This window comes from Amblyomma americanum, chromosome 8 (genome assembly GCF_052857255.1).
Source record: "Amblyomma americanum isolate KBUSLIRL-KWMA chromosome 8, ASM5285725v1, whole genome shotgun sequence".
Lineage (NCBI taxonomy): Eukaryota > Metazoa > Arthropoda > Arachnida > Ixodida > Ixodidae > Amblyomma > Amblyomma americanum.
This window is the reverse complement of record NC_135504.1, coordinates 18,669,418-18,683,649: the sequence shown is the minus strand read 5'-3', so window position 1 is coordinate 18,683,649 and position 14,232 is coordinate 18,669,418. Positions and strand designations below refer to the sequence as shown.

At 47.4% G+C, this 14,232-nt stretch overlaps 3 protein-coding genes across 4 annotated transcripts; 2 read left to right on the top strand and 1 right to left on the bottom strand.

Moving 5' to 3' along the window:
* Positions 1 to 8: 8 nt before the first annotated feature.
* Positions 9 to 4,613, top strand: LOC144101021 (uncharacterized). Of its 2 annotated transcripts, XM_077634014.1 has the most exons (4): positions 9 to 399; positions 904 to 1,599; positions 2,481 to 2,631; positions 4,488 to 4,613. In XM_077634014.1, the coding sequence occupies exons 2-4, from the start codon at positions 1,497 to 1,499 to the stop codon at positions 4,579 to 4,581; spliced, it is 348 nt and encodes a 115-aa protein (XP_077490140.1). In that variant the 5' UTR covers positions 9 to 399; positions 904 to 1,496; the 3' UTR covers positions 4,582 to 4,613. The 2 variants fall into 2 exon arrangements, with proteins under 2 accessions (XP_077490140.1, XP_077490139.1); XM_077634013.1 differs by having other exon boundaries at positions 9 to 1,599.
* A 1,984-nt stretch (positions 4,614 to 6,597) lies between these two features.
* On the top strand, positions 6,598 to 12,407 carry LOC144100113 (uncharacterized). Its single transcript, XM_077633148.1, has 2 exons — positions 6,598 to 6,729; positions 11,884 to 12,407. The coding sequence occupies exons 1-2, from the start codon at positions 6,598 to 6,600 to the stop codon at positions 12,088 to 12,090; spliced, it is 339 nt and encodes a 112-aa protein (XP_077489274.1). The 3' UTR covers positions 12,091 to 12,407.
* Positions 9,452 to 11,610, bottom strand: LOC144100112 (uncharacterized). Its single transcript, XM_077633147.1, has one exon. The coding sequence runs from the start codon at positions 11,527 to 11,529 to the stop codon at positions 9,499 to 9,501; it is 2,031 nt and encodes a 676-aa protein (XP_077489273.1). The 5' UTR covers positions 11,530 to 11,610; the 3' UTR covers positions 9,452 to 9,498.
* Positions 12,408 to 14,232: the final 1,825 nt, after the last annotated feature.

Below are 14,232 nucleotides of genomic sequence, written 5' to 3'. Positions count from 1 at the left end.
CTCACTGTAAAAACAAACCGTCATTTTGACGGCCACTTTTTTATCTATTTTGACGAGCCGCCGGCGTCAAACGGGAAAGACGGAGACTTCGCCGTGAACGAGCGGGCGAGGAGAAAGAGACGGAGAGCGCAACACAAAACGAGAAACTCTATTGGCTGGCGCGTAGGGGTACGTCATGTGAGACGTCGCTCAACGCGCGCTTCCGGCCCCCGCTGTCAAGGAAGGAGTCCGGTTGTCGTGGTTCCCTCTCGCTTTTCTTTGTGCGCGCTGCTTCTGCCCGGGTGTGCGTTGTGCTTTTTGCGCCATTTTGCCTTTTTGTGTGCGACGCGTTGGAAGGCCGCAAAGACGCAATCAAGGAACGTATGGGCTGCAGCCGAAAATCAACTGCAGCGGGTAAAGGTAAGTGTTCTGCTTATATGCTTCGTTCGTGCAGTACGCGTTCTGTGAGGCACATAGCTACGAGGAGCACGCTAGTTCTCACGCGTAATGTATACACGCACCGATGGCCGTGGGCCCGAGATTGCCGTTCAGAGACGTGCTTCTACGTAAAGCGTGAATCGCGGCCTCATGGTTCAGCCACGTGCAGCGATTTTCAGGGGCTGCGTGCGCCCACGTGTAAAAAAAAAACTTCCTGTGAGGAACACTGAAGCGTACGAAGAGCATTGGCGCACGTTAATTGAAGAAAGTCGAAGAAAGTCGTTTATAGTATCTCTATCATGCGGGCACATACAATCGCGATCGAGCCTGACTTTCGGTTACGATTACTGCTACGCGGGCCAAGGATCGAAATCGAGTTGGTCGAGCTCTAGCGCGCCATGCGCCTCTGTTTAAATGCAGAACACCTTATGAATGGGCTTAATGGGCAGTAAAAATAGTCGTAAAAACCATTTTTTACATTTTCAGTTGTAATTCAGGCCAAGACGTGTGCTATGACTACCATGCTGGCCATCTGCAGCTCCCTTGAATTCATGGTGTCGGCACTACTGTCGTAGGTTCGTAAAAGTATTCGTCAATAAAAAGCAGACTACTTTTCGTGCACTGATCAGCTTTTTTCTGTTTTATTTCTTACGCTGTCTTTTTTTTTTGTTGTTCCTCGCTTCCTGGCACACCGAGCCCCATACGTCGGTGTCCGGTGGCGATGGGGCAGCTCAGTGTTTAGTTCGTGTACTGATAGTGTGCAGTTTCATCCTTGTATAGCATTAAGATATGGGCCTAATTATTTCAGCAATAGTTATTTCCAAATAAATTCTATTCATTTTTATAGCTTATTGCCTATAAGCCTCAAACAAGGGCCAAAAATTTCTTTCGACTGGCGTATCCATTAGCTGGGAATTATTGAATCAAGTAAATTTGTAGTCTTGTAATTTTATACCGCATTTTCATCCATTTCTGCTGAAATGATACTGTACCCGAGGTGTAGAAAGTGCCTTGATGACAGCAGGATCGTTGGAAGTATGCTTATGATTTATTATTGAGATGCATGTATCTGATCACTGATGTTTTCTCTGGAGTCTAATAACATGTGGCTTGTGAATTCCCAGCATGCAGCTGAAGGGGGGCTGGAAGGACTGTCAACAACTCCGCACCTTGCTGTGATTGGTATGTATTTGTCATTTATAGAACTTTGGCTCAAAACATGGCTTGTACAGTGTATTTTATTATTCTACGATGTAACCTGATTTTGTGTAACTTCACTCTACTTAGTAGGACATATTCAAAACTTAGGAATGAGGCTAGTCCTGGATGAAAGGCTTAATTGCTGCTTCATCTTATGTATGTACAGTTTGTTTAATAATTAAACATGATAACAATGTGCAAGTTTGGCCAGTAGTTTTCCATTCTTATTAGAGTGTACAAAAAATTTGGAACTCAGTAGCAGTACTGTTGATAAGTGGGGAGGGTGGGCAATCTCCGCACTATAAGGTGATATGCCAGAGTTCATCGAGACTAATGTGCGGCCTTTTGACTTGCCAAAAGCATGACGTTCTGCTAGAAAGCATGAACGAAGCTGAGCTTGGCTTTTCTCATCAATGTCATGGCAGGCTAGGTACAAAATGGAGGGGCTTTGAAAAGTTGCCTCGGTGCTTGCCCAAGTTTCGTTACCTCATCACTATTCCCCATTATTTAAAAAAAAAAAAACGAAGTATTCTGTCGACAAAGTTAATTCTTTTTTGTCGTGCAATATTTGTAAAGCTTTTTCCATAAACAAGTTCTATGTAGTATGTTTACATGAAGCAAGCATCTTCAACAGATATAATTAGTGGCGTGTAAAGCACTGATAAGGGAGGGCATGTTGCATGTGTCTGTCTACTGCCAGGGCACCATAAGGCCTAGCGACAAGACCCAGTATGGCTTTTTACGAGTACATTTGAATTCGGCTTCTCTCAGTGTACACATTGAAGGCCATAGAGTTACTCGAATTATTAGATCACCCCTTTAGTGGGTAGCGTTTGCGTGTGACTAATTTTTTTTCCTTGCAGGATCAAGCATGGGGGACATAAAGAAGATCATCGTTGCAGTGGATTCTACAAGAAGTCTTGAGAAGGCCATGGGCCTCCTTCTTGGTGCCTTCTTTGTGTTCAACGTTGCGTACCCTCCCGACTGCCCCCTCACCATGGAGCTTTTGCAGAGGTAAATGAGTGAATGTGGATGATGCGTTTGATAAGCAATTGGAATCCGAGGCAATAGTGTGAGCAGCAGGCTTCTTTTTCCTGAGGAAAGGCACTCGCCCTCCTTAGCCAGTGCCTGCAAATGACCAGTTCTGCCCTGTTCCCCTGAAATTCTGATGTCGTCACATACATTCCTCTCGTGCATTTCTTCGTTCTCTGGCACAGCACCGTGTTGCTTTTTTCGCACACCTGTATGGTGATTTGCCAGTCACAGGCGTCTTTAGAAAGTAGAATGGTAAGATTATTGACATAGTGCTGCTTGCCAGCAGTACATGCTAACAAGCCTTGCACATTGGCTAGCTCTGGCAATTGCGAGATGAAGGCCGGACTTTTAATTTTAAATTGCACCCAGTTCTGGTATTCTGACACTTGCAGAATTGCGGATTTGATCATTGTCATGTGATGAATGCACCAGGCTGGCAGTTTGCATTGCCTAAACTTGGTCACGTGTCCTGTGAGTGCATCTAGATAACACTTTTCAGTGCTTTGCTTATTTTTTTGGTTGGCTACTGCAAGAAAGGGGCTAGAACGAAGAACCAGATAGGACGGGCGACTGTCAATTATTGCTAAATGTAATGTGTGCAGCACTTTTATAAGTACCGACGTCAGGAAAAATAGGAGCGAGGATTAAGTGTAAATGCAGTTATTTTAAGTCGCTCTACTATGTATCGTGTCCACTGGCTAATGTCCTAGTGCAACATTACAGTGTGTCTGACTATGGGTTGCGTCCACACATGTGGCAAGTTGCCGGATGCCTCTCTGCACTTTTACAGGCCTCAGGTTCCCTTGTTACCATTGATGCAGTGCTCGCTGTAGCCTGTGTACAATCAGCCCCGAGAAAGTAGAGCTCTCTACCTCACCTTCTGGGCACTCAACAAACCTTTTGCAATGATGAATGTCAGATTTCATTTTGCATTGAAACGGGAGACGTGACACATAGGCAGGACAGCTTCACAGGTACTGTCACAACCATTACATGGCACTTTCCCCTTTCACCTGGTGATCTTTTAGGGGCTGGCAGGGTTATTAGCCCCTTTCAAAAAAAATTATGCTGTGATCCCATATTTGTCCAGAATTGCTCAGTACTTGGAATGGACAGGTGAAAGAGCCATCGTGAAGTCTGCTATGTTGGCACCTGAGAAGTTGGCCACCCTTTGTGTCAACAGTTGCAGTGTAAAAGAAAAAAAATTAAGACATTCATCATCGTGACAGGTTTGTTGATTGCTCAGAAGATTTCAGGTGTGAAATTCCGCTTATTTGTGGCCAAGGGCACAGAAATTAGAATGAGCACTGTGCAAATTGTAAGATGATGAGGCATGATAATGAGGTTTTTAAATGTATGCATGGTTGCCACTTGTGCAATTGCAGCCTATACCTGGACATCAGGGTGTTACATCAATACTGACCTATGTCTGCGGCTGATAGCTGAAAACACTGAAATGCAGCAAAATGCTCTTGCATAGTTATGGTTTCTAGACTCTGTGTATGGTTCCTGTACATGATGAGCACCTATTGTTACTAGAAATACTATACGGTGTGTATGTGCAATTGTGGGCTGTTTTTACGAGTTATAATATTGGTTACATTTAGGTACATCATCTATTGTTAGTGCATGTATATGTAGCTATTTAAGCGCACTACTAGTGTGCTCACATTTGTTGCTACCTGATTTTAATCTCGTCTTTCAATTTCGTAATACTGTGTGTTGCAGAAGGTAGTGCAGTTCACACATTCATGGCATTTCACGCGTGTAGGCAGAGTATGTGATTGGCACAGTTTATGGAGCATGGATTTATTCTATCCTCGTTTTGTTTCCAGGTACCTTGGGCAGAGCAACCCAACGAAAGGGCGCGGCAAAGGCAGGGCCTGCGGAATCGCACCAAAGTTGCTGAGCCTGCTGAATGCACTTTAATTTATGAATAAATGTGCAAGTAGAAATGTAAATTTGTTTTTGTTGCATGGTTTATGAGGTACTGCCCACTGCAAGTGACTTTCATGTGGTCAGGTTCACCACACTATATATTGACACAGAATTATGTTGAGACTTGTCGTGTTGGGCCATCATACTGACAACACAGTTGCATTTCATGTTGACAAGCCAAATTTTGGAATGGTTAAAAGCATAGTCATTTCGAAATTACAGCCTGCTATTACCTTGATGGCCAAATGCTGTACTGACAGTTATAGATAATTTCAAATTTGCAAAAAGTCTTGAAGTCATAAAAACAGTTTTAAAATTGACAGCTTGCCATCGCAGACAATCAGTGGTATAATTACAGTTTGGTTATATTTTCAAATCGATAAAAATGACATCGAAGTCAGGAAAAAACATTGTCATTTAGAAATGACATCTTGCTGTAACTGCTACAGTCAAATGCTATCAAATTGACAGTTTGACTGTATTTCACATTGACAAGAAAAACATCAAAATGATGGAAAAACTGTCATTTAGAAAAGATGTTCTGCTGTCACTTTGATGGTCAAATGTCATCAAATTGACGGTTCAGTTGTATTTCAGATTGACAAGAAAGACGTCAAAATGATGGAAAAACTGTCATTTAGAAATGATGTTCTGCCGTCATTTTGATGGTCAAATGTAATCAAATTGACGGTTCAGTTGCATTTCAGATTGACAAGAAAAACATCAAAATGATGAAAAAGCACCGTCATTTTAAAATGACGGGGTGCCATCATTTTAACGGTCAAATGCTTGGAAATAGAGCTGCCAAGGTATTTCCCGTCATTTTGACGGATTTTTTTTTACAGTGCTGTTTACCATTTTGCTTTCCATTACTGGCGGCGAAGTCCCTAATCTGCGAAAATTTTCCCTATTCTCCAAATTCGGGGACCGAAGCTGCAGGCTGCTGGTATTATGCAAGATACGGACTTTTTTAAAAGGATATCAGCATACTGCTTATTATTACTTAAGAGAGCCTGTCAAACGCGCTCCATTCCATTCTTATTCGCCTGGCAATTTCTTTCTAGCGGTCGTGAATTGCAGTCATTGCTTAGCTCTTATCGCTTCTACATGTTTCTCTGCCAGGGCGTCGAGCAATACCTCAGTTTTCTTTGCGATTATTTTTTAGCGTTATTTTGAGCATGGTTGGCATATTGTTCACTTTATATCCCAGAGCATGCGCAGAAATTCACCTCTGAATTGCGAGGAGGAACACATCTGCAGTAATGTGAATTGCTTTCCGCGTAACTTTTTTTTTCAAGTAACTTAAAAGTCTGGCACAATCGATTGAGTCAACCTGCAATGGTAGTGTCAATATGCACCCAGACGAAAGCAAGCTCCTACGAATACAACCCTGAGTGTTCATGCGTGGTCTAGAACGTCCCATAGGGAGCAATCGCAGATCGACGCTTTTATTGCGCAATGGTCTGTGGTGTACGTCTCGCCCGAGAAGGATGAAATGACGCAGTTTCATGTTTGTGATCTCTTATCGTTGACCGCCGCGGGGTACAGCTGCTGAGAGGTCGAGATGGCGATGACAGAAATGAAGACAGTTACAGTAGTGCAAAGCGCGCAGGGAGGTTTTGTGCCGAACGCACCGACGACGCCAAGAACATCCTTCTACTATCGTACGCCGCAGCCCTCTAGATCTCTCTCTCTCTTTCACACACACACACACACACACACACACACACACACACACACACACACACACACACACACACACACACACACACACACACACACACACACACACACACACACACACACACACACACACACACACACACACACACACACACACACACACACACACACACACACACACACACACACACACACACACACACACACACACACACTTTGCCTTTGTCCACATTCTGTTCATCTTGCTGCATTCTACTTTGAAGCCGTTCTAGCCAGATTTATTTCCAATTTATTAATCTTCTTTCCGTGGCTCTGTAGGTTTGTATGACGACTTCGCCGACAGCGGCCATAAAGAGGAACTACGCCTACTACCTGGGCCCGAAGATTGGAGTTTCTTTCGACAAGCAGCTGGAGCGGACCCTGGTGCTGGAGACACAGCAGAGCCTCGTAGAAAAAGTGAGGTGGTCGTGAAAGCATTTATTTGAATATTGCAGACAGGTTGCGTGGGGAGCAATCTCTAGTGGGCCGCTCCCCTTACAGTACTAGGTGGAGTCCCTTATTCAGGGACCCCATTGGTCTGGGCCGCCACTCGAGCTCGCTGAACTAGGGCTTGTTGGGCCGGTAGGTCCAGGCAGCTGAGCAGGGCCGCCTCCCAGTCCTCTCGGGTAGGGGAAGGGGTTAGGGGCGGAAGAGAAGGATGGTGTTGGCATGCCCAGACCATGTGGAACGTGTCAGCCACCTCCCCACGGAAAGAGCAGAGGCCACAGAAAGAAGTGTCGAAATGTTTGAGCACTGCCGGGCACAGTAGAGTGTTAGTAAAAAGTCTAAGCAGCATTCTCTCGTCCGCTTTCCCTAGCCCCTTGAGAGGAGCCGGGTGCTAACGGTGCGACCGGCGGCGATCGATAAGCATTGGACGAGGGCTGGTGCGATGTCCACGCCAGCAGGGAGAGTCTTTGGAGGACACGACAGAGACAAATACCAGCGGAGCTTAATGCAGTATGATGTAGCAACCAGAAACCACCAGCACTCAACTGCTCCCTGTTGCACCTTTGAAAAGGTGTCCTCATGATGATTTTAATGGTGCTAAAGCAGCTTGTCAAAGCTAAGGCAAAGCATAGTCAGCTTAGTCAAATAGTGCCATGGCTATTGTTTTCTTTCGTCGCCTCAAGGTGGCGTAAGATCCGACTTCCCAAGCATACATCACCCCTGAGAAAGAGAGTAGCAAGCCAGGGGAAGCCACGTATTAATTGAGAAACCGGTGTGGGTGCTCGGTGACGGCACTAGGGATAGAACCGCGCACCTCACGCGTCCCCCACTCCCTTATCCACTCCGTGCAAAATAGACACCCTTCCGTGTTAAAATCAAGGTTGTAATCTGTGCAATCTGTGTGAATCTGTGCAAAAAAAAACTTGGCTTCGGCTTAGCTCTGGTTAAACCTGGAGTGACGCGATAGCTACAGCTGGCCGAGTGGAACTCGCTCAGTCGAATTGCAAAGTCAGTCTTTCGCCGCTCCGTTTCGTTGGGCGTTCCTCCTTCGTCTTCGTCCCACTTGACACGGCGCATGCGCACAGCTGTTGCAGCTCGGTTTCGCCGGCGCGCCGCGCCGCCGGCAGCAGGAGCTGCTCCGCACCACATGGCTGGTCACGTGACCACGTGGCGGTGGCAGCGCCGCCACGCCGCCACCGTCACGTGCCGCCGCCACGCTGAAGGCTCGAAATGCTACCGTGATGTAGCTCTCGCTACAAAATGAGGCTTGCGAGAGATATTCCTCCTCCGCATTGCTCGGGGATAGAAACGTGAGTCTTACAGGCCTCACCGGAGGCAGCTGCCCCCTACCGGGGCAGTGGCGGATCGCTTAACCATTGCACCAATGTGTCAGTAGGGGTATAAAGATTCGCCGGTATCTCATCATAGCCGGAGTTAAAAAGAAAATGAGAGTTGACACAATGGGAGATGAGAAATGACACAACTATCACGGAAGAAAAGCAAAATTCGAATAGACTGGAGAGACAAAAAGTACGCTATCGCATTTCCTCCGCCTCAATGCAATTGATCGCCCTTCAGTTTTTGAACATATATTTTCTTTTTTTGTTTTTTACTCGCAGAATATTTGTGTCAACCGCCAACGTTCTGTTTTCTGTTCTAGATTTTTTTTTGTTATTTACCAGACTTTTTGTTTTTGGCTTAAAAGAAAATTTTCGGGCGTTCATTTGTGCCCTATTACGTCTCACGAATGCAAAAAAAAAAGTTTGTAAGGTTCTTGCAAAACAAGCTTTGTTCGAGAAAACAGCGAAGGCGACGCTCGATATTTGAAGCGTGGAGGTGGCATTTCTTACATCATGAACTTTTGGTGTCAAGTGGAGCTTGTTCTTGCGGACTCCTCCTCGTTACCGCTCCCGAAAATCAACCGTTGTGGCTTTTTGTATGGAAAGGAGAAGATTATGAATAGCGTACTAAAATATCTTAACCAATGCAGTCAGGTAACAAGAAGCAAATATATTTGTGAAATGACTAATATGTAGGGTGCTTCCACAGCTCGGTGCGTAATCAAGCACGGACAGCGGTGTCGTTATCAAAAAAACATGCAAATCCGTATGAGATTCTTGGAAGGACAATATTTTGTAGCTTGCGTTATGAGCCATACTCTCGCTCAACTCTACCTGTGAGATAATGACTCTTTTGCTACTGAAACAAAACTGACGTCAAGAATAAGCTCAGTTACGACGCCCTTCCTGGCGTTCACGAATTCCACGTAGTGGCCCGTGTTGAATAATGCTTTAAGAAACGATTGTTAAAAAAAAATACGCCTTAATCACAAGACGTGGCGCCTTATAGAGGCTGAAATTCGTCTGCTTCAGATTGAAAACAAACAAAGGATGGAAACGCAGGCGCAATCTGGTTCAACGAGGAGCAAGCTGCGCTATTCGAGCCCCTGTAGCTGCGCCTGTGAAGTGGCATAGATAGATAGATAGATAGATACCTGAGGCCTTGCCCTTTGTAACGGGTGGGCACCACTAGGTTGGGCACCCGGCCAAAAAAAAAACAAAAAACAAGAAGATGGAAGCACTTCAGGAGAGAAATAAAGATAAAACGCACAAAAAAGGAAAAAGAAGAAAAAAAAGAAGAAAAAAAACACGCAAAGGCTAAAGTCAGGAGGTGGATGGGGGGGGGGGGGGGGGTTCGCTCGTCGACCTCGTTCACTTCCGACTCTGCGGCTTCGCGCTTTTAAACACAGTGCTCCACCAAATAGTTAGTTTTAAACACAGTGCTCCACCAAAGAGTTAGTCGACGCTTGGTTCGCAGCACCCCCTCGCTTTTGACCTTGGAGCTGTCTCCTTCGTCGTCCACTGCAGGACCGTGAAACCCGAGCGCCTGTGGGAATGTGGTGCCCTCTGTCGGCATTGGATGGAGTCTCTGGCACGACATCACCAGGTGCTCGATGGTTTCCTCCGCGTCGCCACACGCTCGGCATATTGCTGCCTGTGCTTCTGGTGTTGCGTCGAAGTGACGGCGGTACACCAGTGTTCGCAGCGCTCCGGCACGGGCCTCAAACAGCAATGCGCTACCCAGGCCGTTGTCAAAAATCTTTTCAGGTCCGATGCTGTTTTTGCACTCGCGGTACACTGCCAGTGTCGGTTTTTCCGCGAGCGCCTGCAGCCATTGGCGATTCTCTTTTTCCTGGACCCGTCTCCTTGCCTCCTGTTTCCATGCCGTTGCCGATTCGGCACTTATGGGTGTCTGGAAAAGTCCATACTTGCCTTCTATCTTGTGGAGGCGCTTCACCCATGTAGTGCGTAGGCATGTCGCAGCGAGGTATTCAAAGACCCGCCTTGCCCATCGGTTGTGGCTCATGAACTGCAGTCGACCGCGGTACTCCAGCTTGCTGCATGCCTCCCTTGCCTCAAAACTAGACCATCCCAGGTCACCTTGAATGGCTGCATTGGTCACCCGTCCATGACATCCGACTGCAGTGCGGCCGACCTCTGTTTGTCTGCGCTCTAACCAATTTCTGGTGGCTGATGGGAGGCAGACCACCGCGTTGGCGAATGTGAGTCCTGGCACGTGCGCGAGCTTCCAGAGGTCGCGGACCATGGTGTACTGGTGGCACCCCCACAGGCACCGACGTCGGAGGATGCATTGCGCTCGAAGTGCAGATTGACGGACCTTAGCCTCGTGCAGTCTGAACATGTCAGTCTCAGCACACAAATTTATGCCTAGGTACTTATACGATCTGTCGACTGTCAGGGTCTCTTCATTCAACGTCAGCGATAGCTGATCATTCGCCTCGCCTGCCAGCTGAACAACCCTGCATTTTCGCTGGTTGAACTTGAGGCCAAGGCTTCGCAGCTCCGCGGCACAAATGTCTAGCATTTTTTGCACATCCTCTGTGTTTTCTCCCATGATTACCAAATCATCAGCAAAGGCAAGACCCGGCAGTCGGCTGGAGTTGTCAATTCCTGTGGTGCTGTACTTAAGGCCGAATCCCAGGTTTGCCTGCAGGAGTGCCTTTTCCAGTCCGGCCACATACAGGAGGTAGAGGAGGGGAGACAATGGACATCCCTGCCGAAGCCCCCTGTGTACGTAGACCCGTTCCGAATGCACATTGCCAAAAACGGCTGTGACTACGTTTTCCCTGTACAACCTCTTTATCGTCTCGAGAAGTGGTGGTGCCATTCCCAGAGTACCAAGGCGATGGAAGAGAGTTTCGTGCGGGACGTTATCATAGGCCTTTTCGACGTCCAGAAAGCAGCAGATGAGTCTCCTGCCTTCCTTCCTGGCAATTTCTGTACAGCTGGTGAGTACGAAGAGGTTGTCTTCTAGCCGTCTGCCCGGACGAAACCCATTCTGCAGCTCCGTTAGGACGTGCGCTGATTCTGCCCATCCGCTGATCCACGCTTTCAAGACTTGCATGAAAACTCGGTACACCACGCTAGTGACCGTGAGTGCCCGGTAGTCGCCGATGTGGGCCGCATTACCGCCGGGCTTCAGCAGGAGCACCACCCTGCCATTGCGCCAGTCCTCGGGTATGTCTCCGCCGTTAATAATGGTGGTAAACAACTCGGCCAGCTGTTCTCTCGAGTTTGGACCGAGTAGTTTTAGTAGGCGAGCTGGTATTCCATCGGGTCCCGTGGCTGTGCAAGCGCTGATGCGGCCCAGTGCCCGGTTCATGCCTGGCAGTGTGACCTCCCATGCGATATCTGGTTGGTCCTGGGATGGAGCTGAGGGCGATGACCCTTCAAGCTTGTCCTCAGGCATGCAGGCTGGTGGCCCATAGAGGCCTGACAAGTAGTCCGTGACGTGTTGTTGCAGGTCGGTGATGGGCTGTCCCGTGGCACTATCGACCATTTCTGTTGGCCGCCATCTGTCGCATGCGCCTGTTACTAACATGAATCGCGCATGCGCAGTAGGACTTGGCGGTTCAATTTGTAACCAGTGGAGCTGAAGGAAAAGAAGAGCGCATGCGCAGAGCGGCCTTGTGAAAAAATGCTCATTTTGTGCCATCATGCTTGATGTTTATTATCATTGTTCGGGCTAAAGAACAGTCAGATGCAGTCTCCATGTTTAGGAAACAACCTCTCACGTCATCTCTGTCTTCTGTCTCTCTGCCAGCTCTGCGAGTTGAGGCAAACGCACTTCACCACGCCGTACAGCATCGCCGCCTACGACATCGACTACGACGCCGGGACGGGATGCGTCGAGCTGACCGTCGGCGGCGCCTTCCGCCGCTTGCGTCTACTCAGGAGTCTACGGGATTTCTTTAGGGACAGGTTCCGAGATCCGTCGCTTTATGGCCTGTGCCTCCAGGTCAGCCCGTGACGTCACAAGAAAGCGCGTTCTCCACTGTGCTTGAAAAAGGCAAACAAAGCTGCGAAGAACGAAGACAGTATAGGAGTGCGGACGAAGGGCAACTCAACCACCTCTCGCTCACAGTCCAGCCGTGAGCCGCCAGTGATGTATATGCTGGACTTGGTTGCACCAGCGGACGTGATGTCATTGATGCATGATGTTGATGATTAGTGTCTTAACGATGGGAGGGGCGTGCGTTGCATCAGACCGTCGAAAGTTTCCGGGAGCAGAACTTGTTCGCGTACAGCGTGGTGTGTACCAGAGTGACTGTTTTAGCTTCGATTCTTGTACTACAGCGTAGGAACTGAGCACTCCGACAACCAGAGCCGTGTGCCTTCTGTGGGCGCAGCATTTGATTTTTTTCCCCGGAACACACACGAGAACATCTCGTTTATTATTTTTTTTTATGGGAACAGCAAGTGCCCTATTATTTGAATTGTATACAATAAGCATGTTCGCGGATGCACCGCCCAATGTTAGCTGCGGCTCCTGTACAGCAGCACGCAGGGTGCGGCAGCCTGTTCTGCGATTCCCGATACAGAGACCCTGACAGCGGTTGCCGGTCTTCGTTCATATACAGTAGGGAAGCTGGCAGCCACGGACGCTCATACAATCGTATTGTACAGGATTTCTGAAATTAGTTTGTGACTCCCTCTCTTCAGTATCAAACGAATAGTGATATCATTAGCATCTTATAGTACTTTTGAAACTGCAATTTAACTGGGAAACCTTTTGTCAACCAGTGAATACACACACTGGTATCTTGGCGCATGTTATTAGTTGATCCCGCGCAAAGCATGCGCGTGTCTCTCTCGAAAGGCATTCGCAGAAGAGGGCGCTGATTTTGTACTCGCACTTTAATGGGGTTGCAAAATGCTTCGACGCGAGCGTTTTGCGACGTAGTTAAGGACTGTCAACAGAGCCGCCAATGAAGCAGATTTCCTGTTGGGCGAAAACGTGTCATTTACTCCCTCTGAACGTGTGTTCTTGAACACTTGCCTGTCTTTTGAAAAACAGCATTCAGAAAATCACGCAATACTGATTTCACTGATTCACATAAAGGTTTCAGTTCTTCACCGACTTTTCTTACAGCGTGTTGAATTCCTGCGCACACATCGCGTTTCCATTTCCAAGCGCTTTTGATACAGCGAATGGAATGTACACATAGAGCGCATATCTCCTGCTAAAGCAGGATTCACACCACGGAGAGGACCGACCGCTGAAGAAAAGGTATTGTAACCAAAGAGAGGCTGATCATCCGGCAGCAGCTCGCATGCCTATGGTGCAGATCAAGAGCAGACGACGAATCTCGTGGACCGGGAACTTTCTGAAACCACTGTACCTCCTCGACTGCGAGAAGCGACGCAGGTACCGCAACCCACAACTGCACAAGCACAAAGGAAATGAGCAGGCTACGGCACCCCGCCAAATTCCACCAATTTCAGCAGCGGAGAGATTCTGGTCGGGGGAATGAAGTGTCCGCAGGGATTTAGTCAAATACACTCTAAACACAAATACACCTACATGGGAGTAAAAAGAGAGTAAACTGTCCTCTAGTGCGCACCCTTTTAAAAAGAGTGTGCGCTAGAGGACATTTTTACTCCGTTTTTACTCCCTTTGTTTACAGTGTAGTGTTGCGTGATTTGCTCTTTGCAGAGGAGGGCTTCATCACCGGAGGGTGGACTTGACCAGGGGATCGCAGGTCCCCGGTGTAGAGCGCCGTAGGCAAGCTGATGTACAGCCTTTGCCAAAAGTAACCAGGCCGCATGGTTTGCTTCTTATTAGTATACACTAGAACCCTTACGGCTCCCCTAAAGGTAAAAAAAAAATGGGTAGTGGCTTAGCTCGGCTATGCCAGGATATATGTAGCGAAAGCTAAGGCATAGTTTAGTTAGCCTTGGTTAATCTTGATTGCAAGTCTTTCTTTAATCTTGATTGCAATCTTTTTTAATCTTTGGTTTTGGTTAATCTTGGTTAATCTTTATTGCAAGTCTTTCTTTAACCTTGATTGCAATCTTTTTTAATCTTTGGTTAATCTTAGGTTTTGGTTAATCTTAATTGAAAGGCAATTGTCACGCGGTTGGTCACGTGCCCATTCACGTGGTTGGTCAC

Bases quoted from the DNA above. Each gene is read 5' to 3' on its own strand.
- LOC144100113 (XM_077633148.1), top strand. From the start codon at position 6,598: ATGACGACTTCGCCGACAGCGGCCATAAAGAGGAACTACGCCTACTAC. The intron at 6,730-11,883 runs GTGAGGTGGTCG...TCTCTCTGCCAG, and splicing joins AGCAGAGCCTCGTAGAAAAA to CTCTGCGAGTTGAGGCAAAC.
- LOC144101021 (XM_077634014.1), top strand. From the start codon at position 1,497: ATGTTTTCTCTGGAGTCTAATAACATGTGGCTTGTGAATTCCCAGCAT. The intron at 1,600-2,480 runs GTATGTATTTGT...TTTTCCTTGCAG, and splicing joins TCCGCACCTTGCTGTGATTG to GATCAAGCATGGGGGACATA. The intron at 2,632-4,487 runs GTAAATGAGTGA...TTTTGTTTCCAG, and splicing joins ACCATGGAGCTTTTGCAGAG to GTACCTTGGGCAGAGCAACC.
- LOC144100112 (XM_077633147.1), bottom strand. From the start codon at position 11,529: ATGCCTGAGGACAAGCTTGAAGGGTCATCGCCCTCAGCTCCATCCCAG.